General features: G+C 44.4%; 1 protein-coding gene across 1 annotated transcript in view; it reads right to left on the bottom strand.

Moving 5' to 3' along the window:
• Positions 1 to 9078: 9078 nt before the first annotated feature.
• Positions 9079 to 22966, bottom strand: part of Prep (prolyl endopeptidase) — a 69768-nt gene continuing 55880 nt past the window's right edge. The window contains exons 11-15 of the mRNA XM_051175598.1: positions 20375 to 20511; positions 18084 to 18178; positions 15425 to 15556; positions 13006 to 13162; positions 9079 to 10800 (exon numbers count right to left, since the gene is read on the bottom strand). Of these exons, the coding sequence (XP_051031555.1) occupies positions 10506 to 10800; positions 13006 to 13162; positions 15425 to 15556; positions 18084 to 18178; positions 20375 to 20511 (816 nt within the window). The 3' untranslated portion in view covers positions 9079 to 10505. The remainder of the gene's footprint in view (positions 10801 to 13005; positions 13163 to 15424; positions 15557 to 18083; positions 18179 to 20374; positions 20512 to 22966) is intronic.

Raw genomic sequence — 22966 nt, 5'->3', positions numbered from 1 at the left:
TGATGTGACCTTGTGCATGTGAGTGTTGTGACCCTGTGCTTGTGTGTTCTGTGTCATGTGATTGTGAGAGCTGTCACACTGCATATTTGAGTGTTGTGACACTGTGCATGTGATTGTTGTGACCCTGTGCTTGTGTGTTCTGTGACATGTGATTGTGAGAGCTGTCACACTGCATATTTGAGTGTTGTTACACTGTGCATGTGAGTGCTGTGACCTTATGCATGTGACTGCTGTGACACTGTGCATGTGAGAACTGTGACACTATGCTTGTGAGTACTGTGACACTGTCCATGTGAGTGCTGTGACAATGAGCATGTGGGAGCTGTGATACACTACATATGAGTACTGTGACATGTGCATATGAGTGCTTTGACACTGTGTATGTGAGTGCTGTGACACCATACATGTGTGTGCTATGACACTGTGTATCTGGGTGCTGTGACACTATGCATGTGAGTGCTGTGACACTATGCAAGGGATTGCTGTGACAGCTTGCATGTGGATACTGTGACGTGTGGATGGGAGTGCTGTGACCTTGTTCATGTTTGTTCTGTGACACTGCTTGTGAATGCTGTGACACTATCCTTGTTAGTGCTGTGACACTATGCATGTGAGTGTTGTGACACAATACATGTGAATGCGGTAACCCTATGCATGTGAGTTCTGTGAAACCGTGTATGTATGTGCTGTGACACCATGCATGTGAATGCTGTGACTCTGTGTATATGAGTGCTGTCATATGGTGCACTGAGTGCTGTGACAATGCATGCGTGTGCTGTGATAATGTGCATGTGAGTGCTGTGACGCTGTGCCTGTGGGTGATGTCACATGTGTATCTAAGAACTATGACACTGTGCATGTGAGTGCTATAACACCATGGATATGTGTGCTGTGACACTGTGGATCTGGGTGCTGGGACACTATGCATGTGAGTGCTATGACACAATGCATGTGACAGCTTTGACACTGTGCATGTGACAGCTTTGACACTGCATGTGATTGCCGTGAATCTGTGCATGTGAGTGATGAGACACTATCCATGTAAGAGATTGAGACTGTACATGTGAGTGCTATGACACTGTGCATGTGTGAACTGTGACACTATGCTTGTGACTACTGTAACACTATGCATGTGAGTACTGTGACACTGTGTATCTGGATGCTGTGACAGCATGCATGTGGTTACTGTGACGTGTGGATGGGAGTGCTGTGACCCTGTGCATGTGTGTTCTGTGACACTGCCTGTGAATGCTGTGACACTATCCTTGTTAGTGCTGTGACACTATGCATGTGAGTGTTGTGACACTGTGCATGTGGGTGCTGTGACATCTGCATGTGAGTGCTTTGACACTATGTATGTGAGTGTTGCAACCCTGTACATGTGAGTGCTGTGACACCATACATATGAGTACTGTGACACTGTGTATCTGGATGCTGTGACAGCATGCATGTGAATACTGTGACATGTGCATGGGAGTGCTGTGACCCTGTGCATGTGTGTTCTGTGACACTGCCTGTGAATGCTGTGACACTATCCTTGTTAGTGCTGTGACACTATGCATATGAGTGTTGTGACCCTGTGCATGTGAGTGTTGTGACCCTGTGCAAGTGTGTTCTGTGACATGTGATTGTGAGAGCTGTCACACTGCATATTTGAGTGCTGTGACACTGTGCATGTGAGTACTGTTACACCATGTATGTGAATGCTGTGACACTGTGCATGTAACAGCTGTGACACTGCATGTGATTGCTGAGATACTGTGCATGTGAGTGATGAGACTCTGTGCATGTAAGAGATGTGAGACTGTACATGTGAGTGCTGTGACACTGTACATGTGTGAACTGTGACACTATGCTTGTGAGTACTGTGACACTGTCCATGTGAGTGCTGTGCCACTGTGCATGTGAGTGCTGTGACACTGTACATCTGTGAACTGTGACACTATGCTTGTGAATACTCTGACACTGTCCATGTGAGTGCTGTGACACTGTGCATGTGAGTGCTGTAACAATGGGTATTTGAGTGCTGTGACAATGAGCATGTGGGAGCTGTGATACTATACATATGAGTACTGTGACATGTGCATGTGAATGCTTTGACACTGTGTATGTGAGTGCTGTGACACTTTGCATGTGAGTGCTGTGATACCAGGCATGTGTGTGCTGTGACACTGCACATGTTGTTGCTGTGACATTGATAATTTGAGTACTGCGACACTGTACATGTAAGTGCTGTGATACTGTGAGTGTGACTGTTGTCTCTCGGTACATGTGAGTGCTGTGACACATGATTGTCAGGGCTGTCACACTGTACATGTGAGTGTTGTGACACAGTGCATATGTGTGCGATGACACTGTATGTGAATGCTGTGACAATGTGCATATGAGTGCTGTGACTTGGTGCATTGTGTGCTGTGACACTGCGCATGTGAGATCTGTGACACTGGGCATGTGAGTACTGTGAACACAATGCATGTGAGTGCTGTGACACTGTACATGTGAGTGCTGAGACTCTGTACATTTGAGATCTGTGAGACTGTGCATGTGAGTGCTGTAACAATGCATGCGTGTGCTGTGATAATGTGCATGTGAGTGCTGAGACACTGCATGGGAATGTTGTGTCACTGTGCATGTAATTGCTTTGATACTTTGAGTGTGAGTGCTTCCTCTCTGTACATGTGAGAACTGTGACACTGTGCATGTGAATGCTGTAACACTGCATGTGATAGCTGATTCTGTGCATGTGAGTGATGAGACACTGTGCATGTAAGAGATGTGAGACTGTACATGTTAGTTCTGTGACACTGTACATGTGTGAACTGTGACACTATGCTTGTGACTACTGTGACACTATGCATGTGAGTGCTGTGACACTGTCCATGTGGGTGGTGTGACACTGTGCATGTGAGTGCTGTGACACTGTCCATGTGGGTGCTGTGACAATGTCTATGTGAGTGCTGTGATAATGGGTATTTGAGTGGTGTGACAATGAGCATTGGGCGCTGTGACACTATACATATGAGTACTGTGACATGTGCATATGAGTGCTTTGACACTGTGTATGTGAGTGCTGTGACACTCTGCATGTTAGTGCTGTGACATGTGCATATGAGTGCTTTGACACTGTGTATGTGAGTGCTATGACACCATACATGTGTGTGCTATGACACTGTGTATCTGGGTGCTTTGACACTATGCAAGGGATTGCTGTGACAGCATGCATGTGGATACTGTGACATGTGCATGGGAGTGCTGTGACCCTGTGCATGTGTGTTCTGTGATACTGCCTGTTTATGCTGTGACACTATCCTTGTTAGTGCTGTGACACTATGCATGTGAGTGTTGTGACACAATACATGTGAATGCGGTAACCCTATGCATGTGAGTACTGTGAAACTGTGTATGTATGTGCTGTGATACCATGCATGTGAATGCTGTGACCTGTGCATGTTAGTGCTGTGATACAATGCACACGACCACTGGGACACTGCTTTTGTGAGTACTGTGACACTGTGCATGTGAGTGCTTTGACACTGTGTACATCAGTGCTCTGATACTTTGCATGTGAGCACTGTGACACCATGCATGCGTGTACTATGACCCTGTGCATTTAAGTGCTTTGATACTGTGAGTGTGACTGCTGCCTCTCTGTACATGTGAGTGCTGTGACACGTGATTGTCAGGGCTGTCACACGGCACATGTGAGTGTGTGACACAGTGCATGTGAGTGCTGTGACACTATGCATGTGAGTGCTGTGACACTGTGTGTGAGTGCTGTGACACTGTACATGTGAGTGCTGTGACATGTGCATGTGAGAACTGTGACACTGTGCATGTGAGTGCTGTGACAATGTATGCGTGTGCTGTGATAATGTGCATGTGAGTGCTGAGACACTGCATGGGAATGTTGTGTCACTGTGCATGTAAGTGCTTTGATACTTTGAGTGTGAGTGCTGCTTCTCTGTACATGTGAGAACTCTGACACTATGCATGTGAATGCTGTAACACTGCATGTGATTGCTGATTCTGTGCATGTGAGTAATGAGACACTGTGCATGTAAGAGATGTGAGACTGTACATGTTAGTTCTGTGACACAGTACATTTGTGAACTGTGACACTATGCTTGTGACTACTCTGACACAATGCATGTGACTACTGTGACACTATGCATGTGAGTGCTGTGACACTGTGCATGTGAGTGCTGTAACAATGGGTATTTGAGTGCTGTGACAATGAGCATGTGGGAGCTGTGACACTATACATATGTGTACTGTGACATGTGCATTTGAGTGCTTTGACACTGTGTGAGTGCTGTGACACTTTGCATGTGAGTGCTGTGACATGTGCATATGAGTACTTTGACACTGTGTTTGTGAGTGCTGTGACACCATACATGTGTGTGTTATGACACTGTGTATCTGGGTGCTGTGACACTATGCATGTGAGTGCTGTGACACTATGCAAGGGATTGCTGTGACAGCATGCATGTGTGAGTGCTGTGACCCTGTGCATGTGTGTTCTGTGACATGTGATTGTGACAGCGGTCACACTGCACATGTGAGAGTTGTGACACAGTTCATGTGAATGCTGTGACCTTATGCATGTGAGCGCTGTGATGTGTGCATGTGAGTGCTGTGACACAGTGCGTGTGAGGGTAGTCACACTGGACATGTGAGTGTTGTGACCCTGTGCATGTGAGTGTTGTGAACCTGTGCAAGTGAGTGTTGTGACACTGTGCATGTATGTGCTGTGATACTATGAATGTGAGTGCTGTGACATGTGATTGTGAGAGCTGTCACACTGCACATGTGAGTGTTGTGACACAGTAAATGTGAATGCTGTGACCCTATGCATGTGAGTGCTGTGAAACTGTGTGTGTATGTGCTGTGACACCAGGCATGTGAGTACCTTGACCTGTGCATTTTAGTGCTGTGACACAATGCACGGGACCACGGGGACACTGCTTATGTGAGTACTGTGACATGTGCATGTGACTGCTGTGACACTGTGTACGTGAGTGCTCTGACACTTTGCATGTGAGCACTGTGACACCATGATGACCCTGTGCATGTAAGTGCTTTGATACTGTGAGTGTGACTGCTGCCTCTCTGTACATGTGAGTGCTGTGACACATGATTGTCAGAGCTGTCACACTGTACATGTGAGTGTTGTGACACTGTGAATGTGAATGCTGTGACTCTGTGCATATGAGTGCTGTCATTCGGTGCATTGAGTGCTGTGACACTGTGAGTGCTGTGACACTGTCCATGTGAGTGCTGTGACACTGTGTGTGAGTGCTGTGACACTGTGCATGTGAGAACTGTGACACTGTATGTGAGTGCTGTGGCAATGCATGCGTGTGCTGTGATAATGTGCATGTGAGTGCTGAGACACTGCATGGGAATGTTGTGATACTGTGCATGTGAGTGCTTTGACAATATGCATGTGAGTGCTGTGACACCGCACCTTGAGTGATGTCACATGTGCATGTGAGTGCTATGACACTGTATGTGTGAGGGCTGTGACATGGTGCATCTAAGAACTGTGACACTGTGTAATTGGGTGCTGTGACTATGCAGGTGACTGTTGTGACTCTGCATTTTAGTGCCATTATCCTGCATGTGAATTCTGTGACACTGCATGGGAGTGCTGTGTCACTGCATGTGGGTGCTGTGACAATGTCCATGTGAGTGTTTTGACCTTGTGCATGTGGTTTGACCAAGACACTGGGAATTCACTCTATACCTCTTCACCACTTCTGGCTGGCTCTGTCTGCATGAGGAGGCTCTTGACCCTGTGCTGATACTAGAGTAATACAAGGCATTGTTAGATAGAGGCACCAAGATCAAGAGATGGCTCAGAGCTTATGAGCACTGGCTGCTCTTCCTGAGGTCCTAAGTTCCATTCCTAGCAACCACTTGGTGCCTCTCAACCATCCATAATAAGATCTGGTGTCATCTTCCAGCATTCAGTAATACATGCATGCAGTCAGAACACTGCATAATAAATAAATACATCTCAAAAACAAACAAAGAAAAAATGGCCACCCATTTTCCTCCTGCTCCACAGATAAAATACTAGCCTGGACCTTTACTGAGCCTTAATGGAGTTAGTCAGGAGTGGGCCTGCCCTGCCCTGGTGCCTCCTGGCTGCCTCTGTGGGGCAGGAGCCAGTGAGAGGATCAGCAAGGCTGACTTGCCGGCTAAGGAGCCATCTCAGTGGAGGAAGCTGAATAGCTTTGCTCTGAGATGTGAACCCTGATACAAGGACCCCTGCTTAAAATATCTCTCTTAGTGCACAGTGATGTGCAAACTTTTGCCCCAACGGCTCCATCACCTGCCTTTCTTACCTGACACTGCAGTACATCCAGGCTATTCCTGGATGACACCGATCCAGAGAGACTTGCTGTTTTTCTTTCACCAGCAAAGTTTGACGTTTTTATTGAAGTACCATCTCCACAGCGTGAAATGCACTCTCGTGAAGCATGTGATTCAGTGATGTCCTAAGTTTCCTGGGCTGAGCTTTAGTGAAACTCTATTCTACCCCATCCCCATGCACCCACTGAACTGCTATTTCACCTAAATGGAATGTATGTCCCATGGCTGTTTGAGCCTGGCTTCTATACTTAGCATGTCTTTGCGGTTCTTCTATGCTGTAGCATCTGGTTATTTGTGGGTTCCTGCAGCTCTTTGTCCCAAACTCCCTTCAAGGTGTTAGGGCCATCTGATCCAAGTTCCAAGTGGACTTCTTGCTTTGTTCAGGCTCCTCTGGGGTCAGTTCTCATTTCCACCCCAGTGGCTTCTTCTGGGTTGATTCTACTCTTTTAGGTCTGTCCCAACTCAACCTTACTCACTGCTCTTCTTTTGGAGCTAGGTTGTTTCTTGCCTCTAGCTCTACCCTCACATCATTGCTCAGTTTGCCTCTTCATTCTGTCCAAGGCTTTGTTGAAATGTAGCCTCTTTAAATTTACTGAAATAGCATGTCATGGACTTCTGTCCTGCTTGGCTCTTCAAAGTGCTTAGGACCTGAAATTGTATTTCTTGTATATTGACTTTTTTAAAAAAACTTTATTTTTATGTGCACTATTTTGCCTGCATTTTATGTGCAAGAATGCCCTGGAACTGGAGTTATAGTTGCTAGCTGCCATATGGATGCTGGGACTTGAATCTGGGTCCTCTGGAAGAGCAGAAAGAGCTCTTAACCACTAAGCCATCTCTCTCCAGCTCCAATATATTGACTTCTTAACAGAAGCAGGGCAACTGTCTTTGTCTGTTTGGGATATTGAAACAAAACACCACATACTGGGTGGCTCATATACAGAAATAAAGCTTTGTAGTTTTAAAAGCCCAAGATCTAGGTAATGACAAAGCTGATCTGTGGAGAGGTCTAACTTCCTGGTCCACAGATGGCACCTTTGCTGCTCTGCCCATTGAGTGGGTGAGGCTTGGGCTTTCTTTAGAAAGGCACCAATCCCATTCATCAATTCCCAATCACTGAAAGGCCTTGACCACTTCGAGAACTGAGATTTCAATATTTAAGTTTTAAGGGGAAGCTTCCTGATTATAACAGTCCCTAAGGCCCAACTGCTAGAGTTACGGGTCCGTGTACCTCCTGGCTGGGAAACCTCGGGCCTTTCCTGAATAAATGGAGTACAGGTATAGCACATACTTCATAGGGCTGCATGAGGACAGACATTCAAACTCACCATGGTTAGTGCAGAGTGGGACAGGGAAAACACTGGAACCATTATTGTTTCCTCTGTGTGAGGATCTCCTTGATGAGAGGACTCTCTCTGTACCTACAGGCCCTGGAATATGGCCCTGCTCCGCCAGCCTTGGTCCCCAATCTTCTTGACTGAGCATCTTGACATGTTTTCTTGCCTCTTTCTCACCCTACCCTACCTCCTAGCTTTCTCATTGCCCTTGGATGCCTGCACCCTGTTCTGAGAATCAGTTGTGTAGCCTTCCCTGGAAAGCTCCCCATGGTTGCTAAACTGCCCCCAAACTGTGTTTAGACTGCTATCAGCGTCCTTTTCAAAGTGTCACACTTTGCAGGTGGCCGCCTGATGATTAACTGCAGGGCTTCACAATATTCCGTGTATGAACACATTAAATGTCATAAATGTACCACCTTACTAAGGATAAGATGCTTTGGGCCAGCTCAGCAAGACTCCAGGCCAGGTCGTTGGACCCCATGCCTCAGGCAATGTAAGACTGGTGATGTTTATTTCCTTCATGTGCAAGTATAAGCCAGAAGACAAGTTGCAGGAGTCAGTTCCCTCTTTTCTATCATGTGGGTCCTAGAGGTAGAACTCTGGTGGTCAGACTTGGTGGCATATGCTTTTTTTTTTTTTTTTTTTTTTTTTTTTAACCCACTGAGCCACTCTGACCACTTTATTCCTATGTTTAAAGCTTAAAAAATTAAAAAATAATTTTCAGTGTGTGGGAATAGTGTGATCAAAAATACAGGTATGAAAATCAGCTTAAGTGACACAGGCTAGGCACTGAGAGACATACGGCTTTGTTTATTCCCTACCATTCAGTGAGAGTTGGGCTTTGAACACAGGCCTGGTACACTATACTCCTACTTCCAGCTGTCCAGAGCTGGAAGACACCCTGTGTGGGCACAGCTCAGCTACTTCCCCTCAAACAATTATGTAGCCCGGCAGAGGGGGACTGTGGCTTCCCTGAGCAAATGTACTTGTTCTCTCTGCCATGGTCACACTTTTTAGTTAGCTATCTCTAGATGAAGCTGCTGCTTTCAGTCTCAGTGTGACCTGCAGGCTGGTGGCATTTGTTTTCATACAGAGTCTGATGTTCAATGCCAGCTGCACTATACACGGTGCTTGTGGAAGCAAATGGTTAATAGACATCATGGTTGTAGGATAGAGAAAGCAAACCTTGTCCCATTTTTGAGTTGCATTTGGTGTGTATTAGCAGACATGAAAGAAAATGCTATATCTAATCTTTGATGACAATTTGAAGAACTTAAGAGCAACGATGCTTAAAGGGTGTATGTATATGTGTTTTGTGATTTGGACACAGGCACTGGGACAGTTGGTGTTGTGAGTAACTGTGTAAAGTTAAGATATCTCTTTTAATGACATCTGATAAAGCAACACAAAGATCCTCTCTTATAAGCCAGACCAGCATTCCCAAACTGATAGACAAGGAACAGTATTTTGTGAGATGTTAAAACACACCCAGAATATTCTTCCCAAAGCCTAAGTTTGAGGAATCTGTATTGTTCCCTCCAAAATTATCAGAGCAGGATAGAGCAAATGGAAATGGCTCCTCTTTACAGTGTAACTGCACTTCTGGAAAGTACTAGTCTGAGGGAGAAGGGGCATGGGAAATTCTACAGGTTCCAGTTTGAGGGGAGACTAGGTAAATGACTCTATTTGGGCAATTCACTCTTGTCTGATTTCCACAAATACTCTGTAATCCAGGTGAATAACCGTACTTTTCCAGTCCACAGTTTCTTTGGTGTTTATGTGGTCTTTGTGTGAGGAAAGCACATGAGTGTACAGGTGTGCCCATCTATGCACAGGCACAGGGAGGCCTGAGGATGGCTGCCTTTCTGTCTCAGTGAAACAGGAAGTCACTATTTTGGCTAACCTGGTTGGCCACTGGGTGTTCAGGATTTGCCTACTGCTGTCCCCACTGCTGAAGTTACAGGCACACATAGTAGCCTCACCCAGCATTTTATATGGGTGCTATTAATTCTAGCTCAGCAGGTCTCCTGGCTTTCAGAGCAAGCACCCGTGCCCATAGAGCCACCTACCCAACTCCAGTCCAGAGATTTTTAAAAATAGAGGCATCCAACTGAAAGATCCCAGTCAGAGCTTAACCTGAGCAGGTAACAGTGGAGATGAGGAGACATCTCCCACAGCTGTATCCCTCCAAGTGAGACAAGGTGGATGGATCGGCCTCTTTCTGGTGGTACTAATATTCTAATTGTTTGGAAACTAACCTGTTGCATAAAAATTACAGTCTTCATTCTGATAGCTATCTGCATTCTGAGGCTGCCTCTTGTTGCGAAGGAACCAAAACTAAAGCCTCCACTCTTAGATAGTATTTATTAGCACTGCAGTGGAGTCTCCCTTGAGGCCTCCCACTTATTTAAGGATATATGTTATGGTTAGAGAAGCAACTTCATTGAGTCATTATATATACATATGCCCAACTATGACCCTTACTCAGTCCAGGGACCTAATATTCACATCATGTTCAGTGCCATTTTGTTTCTTATCCAAACATGCCCCCTTTACCCCCTTTTTAAAATATGTGCCTTGATAGAGTGGGAAGAAAATAAAGAAACAAAACATCAAGGGCTTGCTACAAAGGAGAAGCCTAGAAAAGATAAAATCCCCATGGCAGTTCTGCTCAGTTGCTGTCTGTGAGCAGAGGCACAGTGCTCACACGGGCAGCATTCTGCCCAGTGGTGTTTTGGTGTGAAAGCCCTTGAGGTTTTCTGTGACTGTCGGGAGGCGCTGGAAACCCATTTACGGAATCCACTCGATGTTCAGGCACCGTGCTATGAATGCAAACATATCTGAAACTTCTTCTATCACTTTGGCCGTGGGTTTCCCGGCCCCGTGGCCAGCCTTGGTGTCCACGTGGATGAGTAAGGGGTTGCTTTGCTTCCGGCTGCGGCCCACGATGTACTGGAGCGTGGCAATGAACTTGAGGGAGTGCAGTGGGACCACTCGGTCATCGTGGTCAGCAGTGAGGAGAAGCATGGAAGGGTACTGGATGTCATCTGCCTCTGGAAGCTTCACGTTGTGCAGAGGTGAGTACCTACAAAACAGAGATGTTTCTGTGAGGACAGTACCGAGCAGAGCGACTACAGAGAACATAAGGACCCGCCAGCTTTACCAGCCAAACAACCACAGAACAGCACACGAGGGCTACAGTGGCCTGTGCTGCCATCATTTAGGCCATGACTATCAAGGACTGCTGGAAACTGGGGAGCTGGGTTGTTAATCTTACAGCTGTATAAGGAAGTCATGGGGTTGCTGAAATTTCGGAACTGTTTTGAGTTTAATGTTCCTATATTATCTACATAGCTGTTTATCTCTTGCTGAAGGACTTGGAACCTGCAGTGTTCTCTGTCCTTCAACAGCTCTCACACATGTTACCCATGCCAGTGCTGCTGCTGTAGGAAGGACACGCTTATCCTCTGGGAGTGGCTGCTAATCTGCACACTGAGGAGGTGTGGTCCTCAGTCTAACGTAAGATACTGCATTTGTCCAAAGGAGAAAAAAGCAGAGGGGACATGCTCGAGGCAGAGGGTACGTCTAACTGGCGAGTGGATTAAGAAGGGTTTTAAGAAGAAAAGAATTGAGTGAAAGGATGACTGACAACAGCTTAACGAGAGGAAATCTAGGTATCTTTTCTTTACACTTTGCCCATTTTTCAGTTCTGCACTGTGAATGGATACAGTACTTTGTGTCAGTACAGACTGAAAATGTGAAGTGTGAAGACAGCATAAATTCTGCTCAATTTATCACATGAGGTCCAAGCAGTCTGAGGCTCAGGTTCCCACTGTAATGTTATAGATGGCAGTGGGTCAGTCTACCAACCCCACTCATGGCTCAGTTCTCTGAAGCAGAGAAACACTGCCTTAAAGTTCTGAGATTTTGCAGGGAGAAGAACCCCTGGTAAGCTACAGGGACACACCCAGGAGCCCTGCATGGTCCTCTAGCTGATGTGCAGGGCTGAGCTCTGTGCTTCCACACTAGCTGCAGTAAAAGGAGGGTTCGTCTTCAATGAACAACATCAGAACATTGACATTTGAAGTAGGAGTGTCATAAATTCTTCTAGAACCTTCTCTCCCCTTTGTAACTACCCAGAGAGCAAAAGATGCTGTGGGGGCATTTTGATGTCTTTGATGTACATTTAAAGGTCTTGGTCCCCCAGGTGCACATCTCCAAATTATGGCTTCTTTGAGCACAGTTGCATCAGTGAGTAACCACAGTATTCAGTTAGCTTTTTACCCCTTTGAGAATAAAATGTAGTTGTTTCAAAGCATTTAATTAGACACTTCAGATGAAATTCTAAGGAGGGAGGTTAGCTATAAAAACCAAAAGTGACAAATTAAAAAAATTTTCTGAATCAAAATTTATGATTTTTCTTAGAAGACTGCAATGGGAAACGAGTTTCTTGTATATCAGCCTGAGGGAATTTCCTAATACAGCTGATGAATAATCTACAAGTGTTCCATGTGGGATGTGAAGAGCCACAGAGAAAAGAAAATGTCTCACATATTCACAGCTAGCACCAAAGCTGTTGAGGGTTATGAATAAAAGAAGTGTACAAACTAATGCAACTAATTTCAAATATTTATGGGTATACTGAGCACAAAGATAGTTTCACTGTGCTCGATGTTCTTGTTTAAGAAAGGCAACTGTCTCTAGTGACATATGGTTTTATACCATTTTCTATGAATTTCTGGTTCCCGCAGTAACAAATGACTATAAGCACAAACAAAAGACTCATGTACCAGCAGTGTGGACTGCCTTGGCTCAGCTCTCTAATCGCAGTATCTCAAGGCTGTTAAGGTGTGAGTGGTCATTACTTCTGCTAACACTGGGGAAGAATTATAGCCTCCAGTTCTGTGCAGAATTCAAGTCTCAGCTACCAGCTGAGGTCTCCATTTCTTCATGGCTATGAATCATAGTGGAGCTCAGGTTCCAGAGGTGCCTCCTGCCACCTGAAATGTCTACACGACCTACTTTAGTGTTTGACAGGAATCTTTATGGAAAACAGTAAATCTGGGGTCTCTGTGGCAGAGTACTTGTTTAACATGTGCAAGGTCCTGGATTTAATCCCCAGCACTGCAGATAAACAAAACCAAGGGAAGACAGGAGAATGCGACCATCTCTGTTACCCTGCTGCAAATTATATGCAATAAAAACACCAAATGCTAATCCTGTTGACAAGGATCACTATTAAGATATCAGATTTTGAATAGCATATAGGCAAACATTAATACAAACATACTTGAGAAGCCATTCGAAGTGTTGTTTGCTGTCTGAGCACCCATAATCAGTGGTCCAGGCGTGACCAATGGTAAACTTGTGGAATTTCAACATGTCCATCACTCCAACCTGGGCAATAACACAACCGAAGAGGTCTGGACGCTGATTTGCACAAGCAGCTAAAAACCAAGAGAGAGAAAAGGGAAGTTGTTTATAATTAAACATCTAGATGAACCAGTACTTCTTATCTTCAGGATGTTGGTTGTTTCATCCTTGGAACACAAGCAGTTTTCAGAAATGATTCAGGCGTGAGTTTCCCACTAGCTGAAGGAGAAGGCAGGATCTTACTAGTAACAGAGCATTTACTTCCTTCTCCTAGTCAACTTGCTTTCACAGGTGATGGGGGTGTGAAGGAAGTGGTTCAGGTCTCAGAAGGAATTCAGCACAAAAAAGGGGTTGAAATGTAGCCTAACAAGGCTGGCAGAGTCTACCCTGTTTTTTACATGTTTTGTTGTTGCTTTTTAACAGACAATCTACTGAATAGTTGCAAAGAACTATTTTCCAGTAAGTAAAACCAAACTGATAGGGCAAAAGAACTGAATGAGCTGATAATGAGCTGATAACACAACACATGGCAATCATTGCTGCTAAAGGTCAGGTGCCATGAATGACGGGTGCCCTAGTCCCCTAATCAGCAGCCAAGAAGGCCTGGCGGAAGCCCTTCAAAGCTGCATGGCTAGGAGCTAGTCAAAAGACCTAGACTATTCCTGCCTCTGGCAAAAAAACAAAACAAACAAACAAAAAAAAAAAAACAAAAAACAAAAAAAAAAAAACAAAAAAAAAACAAAAAACAAAAAAAACCACACACAGTTCACGCCATATTCTGATTCCATCACGCTAATAAATAGTACACAAGTCCAAGCTATTCCCTTGGCGCCCGGGGTTCTCTTGGAGGTTTAGGAATGCACAAGCCTGGCATGAGTATGCCTGCATCTCAAAGCAGCTCAGTTTTCATGGGCTCCTTGCAATGTTTTTTCCCTCCAAGCCATGGACTCACCTGTAGTTCTGTTGAACCTCTTATTTATCGTTCAGAATAGATCAAGAATTTGACTACTTAACTACTTATCTTCTAGAACTACAGCCTGGTCCAAGCCAGTGAGACCTCTCAGCTGTTTAGCTTCTTGGCCCCGACCTTCCTGTTTCCCAAAGCAAAGTGAGAACGAAGCTGCATTCAAAGCCTGTCCTGTCTGGTTTGGCCTTGGGTGCCTATGAGAACACGAGCCTCCGTCGCCTCTCACCTGAACAGCCCATGTTAGCTTGAGGGCCTTGGTTTATGTCTGACTCATCTGAACAGAAATAAAGCTCTGTGAAGGCAGAGAGATCTCTTATGCCTAACACCTGAAGACATGCTTGGCATTTCTTGAGGTGTAATAAAATTTGTGAGCTGCCCAATGTGAGCTGCCCAATGTGAATCCTAAGAATCCAACTTGGACCCTCTGGAAGATCAGGAAGTCAACTCACTCAGCCCCATCCTTTCCAAAATTACACAAATAATTTTGGACAACTATAGTTTTATATTCATGAGCTAGCTATGCACTTATTTAGCAGTGCCTGAGATTTACCTTGTCCTCACACATTTCAGGCAAACACTTTACTATACCAGCCCACAAAGCATTTGGCTAAAGAACATGCTTTATTGGGGAAAAGCATAAGCATAAAATTCCATGTTTTGACATGCTCCACATGTTTCAAGCATAGTAACATTCAACCCTGAACTCCCATGAACAGAGGACTGAAAACTGTCATGTATTTGTGCTGTTTACACATGTACCAGGGAACAACCTTAAACATACTGGATGAGGACTCAGCTTGCCACACACATGTCCACGAGTATGCCAAGTGCTACTGAGAGAATAAAATAAAATTTCACTAGCCACGGAATTAGCAAAATACCAAGTTTAACTGGATACCACTATTTCCCGTAACGTAGCAGGAGGGGACTAGCCATCCTCAGTGTTCTTTAAGATGTGGACAGTAACAGTACATCTACCTCACAAGGTGCTCAGCAAGTGTGAAGTGGCCATACTGACCACTCCCTTACTAACTAAAGTACGGGTTTCTTGTGTTTACCCATCTCTATGCCCATAGCATTTAGCATCTCACAGCATAGGTTTGAAGAAACACGGCTCCCATCTTACTAGGTCTGAGTGGCACCATTGAGGGCAGTCAGGTTCAGCAGAGGGGGGCCCAGCTGTGGCTTTAGCTCGCACACAGTAAAGCGGTTAGGGAAGGCTGAGTTTACTCAGCATGATGATGGTTCAGAGGCTCAAATGCAACTGAGGTTTCCTCTCACTGTACTACTCGCATCTGTGATCCTCAGGGTAAAATGTGTGAAAAATCCTGAGTGGGCCAGCTAGTGAGTGAATGAAGGCAGCTCTCACCCACTAAGAGGCCCCCGTTGGAGCCTCCATTGATGGTAAGCCTCTTGGGAGACGTGTAGCCTTCTTTGATGAGATACTCGGCAGCACACTGAAAGTCATCAAAGCAATTTTGTTTGTTGGCCAAGATCCCACCTGCAAAGTGAAAGAATGAAAAACAGCACAAAATGCAAAAAGCAAGCCTGAGCTACATGGAGGCTTCCACTGCTGACCAACGTCAACAATGGCTGCTTAAGACACACCGACAGAAATGCCTCAATTTAACTTTTATGCACTGTGGAAACCTCAGCAGTACCACAGCTACAAACCCATATGGTGAATTTGTATTTTATCAGCAAACTGTACTATGTATAAGGCAAGAGCCCCAAAGAGAAAAAGATGATCTGTTCTGTGAGAGAAAGAGGACATAAGAACAATCATTGCCCTAAGAGTCTGAGTGAGAAATAGACTACCAGCCTTCTGGGCTCCAACTAGTGCACACCAGCATTGCTGGTGGCAAGGGTTGCACATGCTTCCTGCCCTGGAGAACTCACCCTTCTTCTGCGGGTGTGTGTGTGTGTGTGTGTGTGTGTGTGTGTGTGTGTGTTTGAGAGACAGCCCAGCTGTGATCAGCCACTAATTTAATGGGAAAGCTGGGATTAGGTGATGCTGTAGCAGAGCACACTGGAAACTTCTGACTGTTACATGTCTCCCCAGGGACTCATCAGAGCATCACCTCCTATCACCTGGAAATAGCCTCCTCCGATGTACATAGCCAAAGAAATCACTCAGCAGGAGGGTAGAAGTGAAACCCCAAAGCAGCAGATGTCTGAAGTAACTGCCTCAGAATGAACAAAGCGCAGACCCAGATCTAATCAGATATTCAAGATTAACCACTTGTGCAGAAATTCAATTAAACATGAAGCAGTGCTACTGAAAGAATTTTTTCACATCAAAACAAATGTTATTAAGATTTTAATAAGCAATTACCGGTGAATTAGAACAGCTAGGATACTTAGTTTCCATGAACAATACCATTTGGTGTGTATGTCTATTTTTAAAAGCACATTACATTTTAAGCTCAATGAACAGAATGAGAATTAGACGCATCAATGTTCTGCATACCGGACTATAACTGGAAAAACTTCCCTTCTGGTCCTTCATTGACTTTCTAATGCATTCAAAAAGTAATTTAGTTTTAGTCAAGCTCTGACTTGCCTACTCCCAAGACTTTGGACAATGGCTGGTCTAATCAATGAATGAGTGTAGAATTAGACCAGGGCCAAGGCATCCTCCCTATTAGACCACAGGGTTCACTTTCTCAGGGGGAGAATCTGGGAGCTGGAGTTGGCCTCAGGGTCACGGTCCATGGCCAGGATGTGTGTGTTTATATAACTACACACAAAATTAGATGGTCAATGGGGCTAGTCTTAGATTATGAGTTTGAGATGTAAGTCAAATTTATGATATGTGTATATGTATGTATGTATGTATGTGTATACACACACACACACATACATTTTCTTTTTTTTCAGCCATCTTTTCATATCAGAGTATTATTTAGTCTTATTGAGATTCACCTACTATCAAGTAAAAATCATATAGTCACTTCTATGTTCAAATACAGTGACAACTGGGTATGCTAGAAGCACTCAGTCCTGCTATGATGGTCCGGTAGTTTGGGTGATGTCACGGAGCTCATGAGGACAAGCTCGTCACCATGGTCAGGCCATGGCTTTGCAGCATTTCAGCACCTACCAGGCACTGAGAACAATCTTTTTATAGGTTCACTCTTGTTTCTGAACTGATGTAGGAAAGCAGATCCCCAGGCTTTGAAGGGTGGAGAAGAATGGGCTCATGTTCCTGCAGTGAGAGAAGATGCTGATGACAACTCCTAGCTCTGGTGATCACTCAGCCACGTTGTAAATGTTGGCAGAGTTTGGGAAGTGTGAGGCTGGAGGGAGAGATGTCTATGCTCTCCACCTCCAGCAGAGAATAGACCACAGCAAGTGAAGAACAATTCTGCTTGCATGGAAGTCTGGAAAAGGTGTGGGAGGCTCCAGACAGAAGAATAAATAAAGAGACAGGGCTTTACATAGATGACTATCAACAAAAAAACAAACCTAGCCCTCTAAGGAATGAAGCTGGAACTAGTACATATGCTCTATAAGGCCAGTAAACAGGTACAGACAGACCAGAAAAAAAGGGGGGCTAAATTCTGGCGTCTAAGTTACTCAGCCTTCCCAGCACAATGCTAGGACACACTGGCAGCCAGAATGGGCACACGCCGAGAGCAGGAAAGCCACAGGACTAGTTCTTTCTCTTAGCAGAAACTGGCCTGTTTTGAAACCTTTTTAGATAGCCAGATAAAACAAGGCCTTGAGGAGGCAAACTAGATATCAGAAGCCTCCACAGACTACCTCCTATAGCACCTCAGGTGCTGCCAAAAACAACAAAAATTCCATTATGTCTTATGAGGATTATGTCTGGAAAACTGTGCTTCATTATCCTAGACTACACAGGAAAATAACATATGAAGAGAGCTGTTTTCACTGGGGGAGTGGTGTGTGCAATGTGTCTGCTGAAAATCTGTCACTGCTCTGCTTCTGCTCAAACGGGCAGATCAGCTTGACCTGAGCTGGAGTCAGCCCAGATTCTTGGTTCTGCAGAGAAAACACCCTACCTTTATGCCACGTCTCTCCATATTCACCACCGCCTCTGATGTTAGCCACTGCGAGGACGCCGCCCATGTGTCTCACAAAAATGAGCCTAGACACGCTGAGAAACAGTGAAGACAGTTTCATCTTCCAGCAACTGCCCAGGAAACACCAAGACTCCTCCCTCTACCTCAAAGCAAAACTGTATCCTACGAATGATCCATGCAGCACAGCATCCAAACAGAAGCCCAGTATTTTTATATTACTTGGTTAAAGTGAAAAATGTGTAACTTCTGGTTACTGTTTGCCTGTAAAAGTTCATACATGTTCATAAACAGCATGTTTCACCTTTCTGCACTGGTAAATTATCCACTGTGCAATTCATAATGCAGACATTATAAAGAAAAAACCAGAGGCTCCCATTTCCCACGGATATAGCTTTGGAGTGACTATCATATCAGCAGAAGCATTGGGCTAGGCAGGAGTGGTACTGGACTCCCAGTCTCTCCTGGCATCAGACCTAGCAACAGGGAACACCATGTCTAAACTGCTCGTCCTCTCAAGGACTTTAAGTGCACCTCTCCACATCTAAGGAAATTTAGATGGTCACTAGACAATACTGGATGTGCAAGGACAAGAGATCACACAAAACTGGAGAGGCCCAAGCCTTGAGGCTGGATGTTGTCCAGGAAAAACAAACAAACAAACAAACAAACAAACAAACAAACAAAAAAAAAACCAAAAAAACTATGCTGTTTGGAAATCCTGGGTTTGGTTTCCTTTTTATTTTTCCTCTGATTCTAAAAGTGTGCAGTGATACCTTTCTGTTAAAATTATTTTGCCTTGAACTGTATTTCTGATGCCACCCTTCCTTTTATGAGAGGGTGGGATCACTAGGAAGAGGAAAGGGAGTTGGACTAAAGTAGATACAATTAGACTCAACTGTGGCCAATTAGCCAAAATGACTTGAAGGTTTGGTCCTGTACATTTTCAGGCATCTCTGATGGGTCTCTCTTGATCCCTAGCCTAGAGGTCTAAAAAGAACTCACTGTACAGATAGATTGATAGCTTTAGGCATGGTAGACCCACCAGGGGAACACTGGGATGAAGAGAGTGTGGAACAGAGTACATGTGTCCTGGTATTCCCTGATGAATCATGTGTCACCATCACTGGCACTCTCACTGGAAACTGTATATAAAAGTGGCAAACATTTTTTAGGTTAATCTAACAGACACTGACTAGCTTGAGTTTCCACATAACTGCCTCAGAATCAACACGTCCTGTGACTGGACCACTAAGACATGGCTGAGATGGGAGATGGCAGCCCAGAGAAGGGTCCCATGCTGCGAGACGGCTACCTTTCAGCCTGACTTCAGCTGTGCCCCTCAAGAGTACCACCCTGTGACACTCCACTAGAGTTCACATCATGAATGTTGCTCTGCATCACGATTTTACACAAGAGCTCTCTTGTTCTGCCAACCAAAGCAAACAACCAACTCCTCAGTCTAGTCCAGTCTCACTTAAAAGGTTCTGAGGGCACAGGCCATCTTGCAAACTCATTAAATCTAAACTAATGAGCGGTTGTAGTTACTGAATGTTCAAAGCAAGGCGACAACTTCTGTGTAGTCAGGTTTAGGATGGCTGGCTGATGGGGATGAATTAGCATGTCCCAGTCATCATTAGTCCACAAGTCTCCTCACAAACAGAAAGAATCCTGGTGAGTCTGGGAGCCAGATGTCAAATGGGGCACTATTCACACTGCTGATGCAAGTGCCAACTCCTTTTATTAAAAACACTCAATGCAAATTCCATTTCATACTAAGAATGGAATACTGAAGTTGCAAAAAAACTAACAAATAACAGCAATGGACATATGTAGATAATAAGCATTCATTATCTGAGAAACAATCATAGAATAGTTTAAAATAGATGAGCCATTAGAGTACTCATAAAATGTATTTTTGGTGAAATACTAACACAATTGTATCATTATATAGAAGGCATTTCTCTAAAGAGCTGCAAAGGAGAGTGACATGCTAGTCACCTTGGTACACCCTGAGGACAGGTGTGTCTTAAGATCTCAAGTGATGGTAGACTCCACAGCTACTTGAATAATTTTTCCTATTGAAAGCATCAAATAACAACAACAATAATAATGGCTCGCTTGTAAAGGCCCTACGGCTCCTAAGCAAAAATTCAAGAAGCTATCTTGAAGTTCTGCCCCTCTATGAAACACCAAGCAAGCAAGAATCATGTGACTTAACAGACCCCACTATGTGCAGAAGACCATGTGTGCTCCAAGTGTCCCACGCTTACCTGTAGTTGGGTGTGATGGAGATGTTGAAGCCACCATAACCATACAAGAAAGCAGGATGTGAGCCATCCAACTTTATGCCTTTTTTATGTACAATAAACATTGGAATCTTAGTGCCATCTTTGCTAGGGTAGAAAACCTACAGCAAAGGAAAGCAGAAGCCTTAGTTATAGCATGACATGCAAAATATGCATAGGATTTTACAGGTGAAAAAGAAAACAGCTGTCAATTCTCTGTTCAACATGAGTACTGCTGAAGGACACATGTCACAGTGAGACACGTTTTTCATTTCACAGAGACAGGTGAGTGCAGAGAGCATGAGTCTGGAAACTGGGAGGAGTATGGCCTCTCAACCCATCGCTAGCTAGGTGTTCTTGGGAAGGCTGATCATCTTCTCTAGTCTCAGTGTTAGCCCACCATGTCCATCATGCCCATCTTAGAGCCATCATGGAGCCCAACAAAGAGAATGGGCATTCAGTTCTCTGCTGCTCATCCCCTCAGCCCTGGAAAGTCAGACTGCCGATCAATTTAATCTAAGGTGACTTCTTGTCTTGAAGACAAATTTCATGTTTAACTTTCTCTCTAAAGGTCAAGACACTAGGTATGTCTTCATTTTTCTATGTTCAATTATTAAACAAATGTTAGTGGAACAAAATAGATTACTTTAGAAAGCTGACAGCGACGTCATAGAATCCTATTATTCTTGGCTAAACAAAGACATTTTCCCAGTGTTGGTAATTAAGCCTCATAAACCTTTTCTAAATCTGAGCCATCTAGGGCAAGTTCAGTCAACATTTCCATATTCATTACTTTTAGGATAAAGGATTAAAAGAAAAGGATAAGGAAGGGAACATTAAATGCTACTCAAGTGATAAGCCACAGACTAAGTGATAAGCTACAGACAGCAGATAAACAAAAACGCTGTAAATAGCTTTCTCTTTGAGCAAACAGTATTTTTACCCCAACTGACAATGGGAAGAGAATTAGCTCAGCTAGGCTGGAAAAATCCTGCTGACCTTGGTCACACTGGAGGGCACTGAGCTTCTAGTGGCTCTCAATCCTTGAGGATCATATATTAGATATCCTGCATATCAGATATCAATTCATAACAGTAGCAAAACCACAGTTATGAAATAGCACAGAAATAATTTTATGGTTGGGGGTCAACATAACAATGAGGAACTGTATTAAAGAGCCACAGCGTTAGGAAGGATGAAGCCAGGTAAATCTATGCTCTTTTACTTAGAGTTACCACATCAGAAGCTTCTCTGGGTACAGCTCTGAACTAGAAAGCTGCCCCCAAGTCCTTGGAAACAAACAGGCAGGATGGGGTTTAAGGGAAAGGTGTTACAGGGTAGTGGCATCCTGGTTGAAATTTTTTTGTCAACTTGACACTAGGATCATCTGGAAAGACGAACCTCAGCTGAAAAAACAAACAAAACAAAACAGAACAGACTGTCCATATTACGGAGAAGGGCCAGCTCACTGTGGGTGATGCCACTGCTGGGCAGCTAGTCCTGAATGGTATAAGAAAGGCCGAGCAAGTCACAGGGAGCCGCCACAATGGAGCAAGCTGGTAAGCAGTGCTCCTCCATAAGTTAAACTGTGAATAAGAAAGTTTTCTCCTATTAATTTTGGGGTTTCTTTTTCCTTCAAAATTTAATTATTTTGGAATCCAGAGGGGCTGGAGGAGAGGGCTCTGCCATTTGTTACTGTAAAGAAACAGACAAAAGGTGGGGATTTTCTAACAGAAAGCTCCAGGACCATGACACTGCTTATGCAAAGCTCACTTGCTGTAAGTGCCCATCCTCAACCAGCAGCTGAGTCTATCTCCTGTGGCCAACCAGCCCACCCAGATCAGGGTAGCAGTTGAGCTGCTCAAGTGCCTGGGATGGTTCCTAAGTGCCAAAATACGACAGAGGAACAGCAGACACTGTTGGACAGGGTGAAAAGTCACGCGTTTGCAAAGATGGTGTCCTCAGTGAGAGACCACCTGTCCTTGGAGCAGTAGCTAATGTTGAGGTGGGGAGCCTGCAGTATAAGTCCCGTCCTGTGGTAAGATAGGGCTTCCTCATGCACTCTCAGTGGAGGACCAGATCCTGGCCATCTAGTCCATAGAGGACCTGTGTGACTGTCACCTCTATATACGTTAACTTAGAAATCAAATAAGCTGAGTGGGTGGAAATAGCCATGCCCAATCACAATGACAAACATGGTAAGACCAGCCATCCCTAAATGAGGTAGCATACTGGTGCGAGACTGTGCCCAAAGCCTCAAAGGGACAAGGTCAAGGAGTCTGACTCTAATCTAGGTTCCACATACACTACTGAGTTTTCTGTACTTACCACATTCTTTCACTTTTTTGAAAAAAACTTAAACTGCTCATCTTGGATACACACAGTAGTGTGACAATGACACTCCATAGAAACTAGAGAATGTTAAGCACAAACTCTGGTAAAAGATTAGAAGGCATCTATCCTGTCCATGCCCTGATCTATTCATGCTTGCAAGTGTCTTCACTGGATACAATTATGCAGGTCTGTGCAGTCCATAGAAGCATGGGGGGAATTAAACAGGATTACATAAAAAGTAGC

This window comes from Phodopus roborovskii, unplaced genomic scaffold, assembly GCF_943737965.1.
Source record: "Phodopus roborovskii unplaced genomic scaffold, PHOROB, whole genome shotgun sequence".
NCBI classification, from domain to species: Eukaryota; Metazoa; Chordata; class Mammalia; order Rodentia; family Cricetidae; genus Phodopus; species Phodopus roborovskii.
This window is presented reverse-complemented; position numbering and strand designations above follow the sequence as displayed.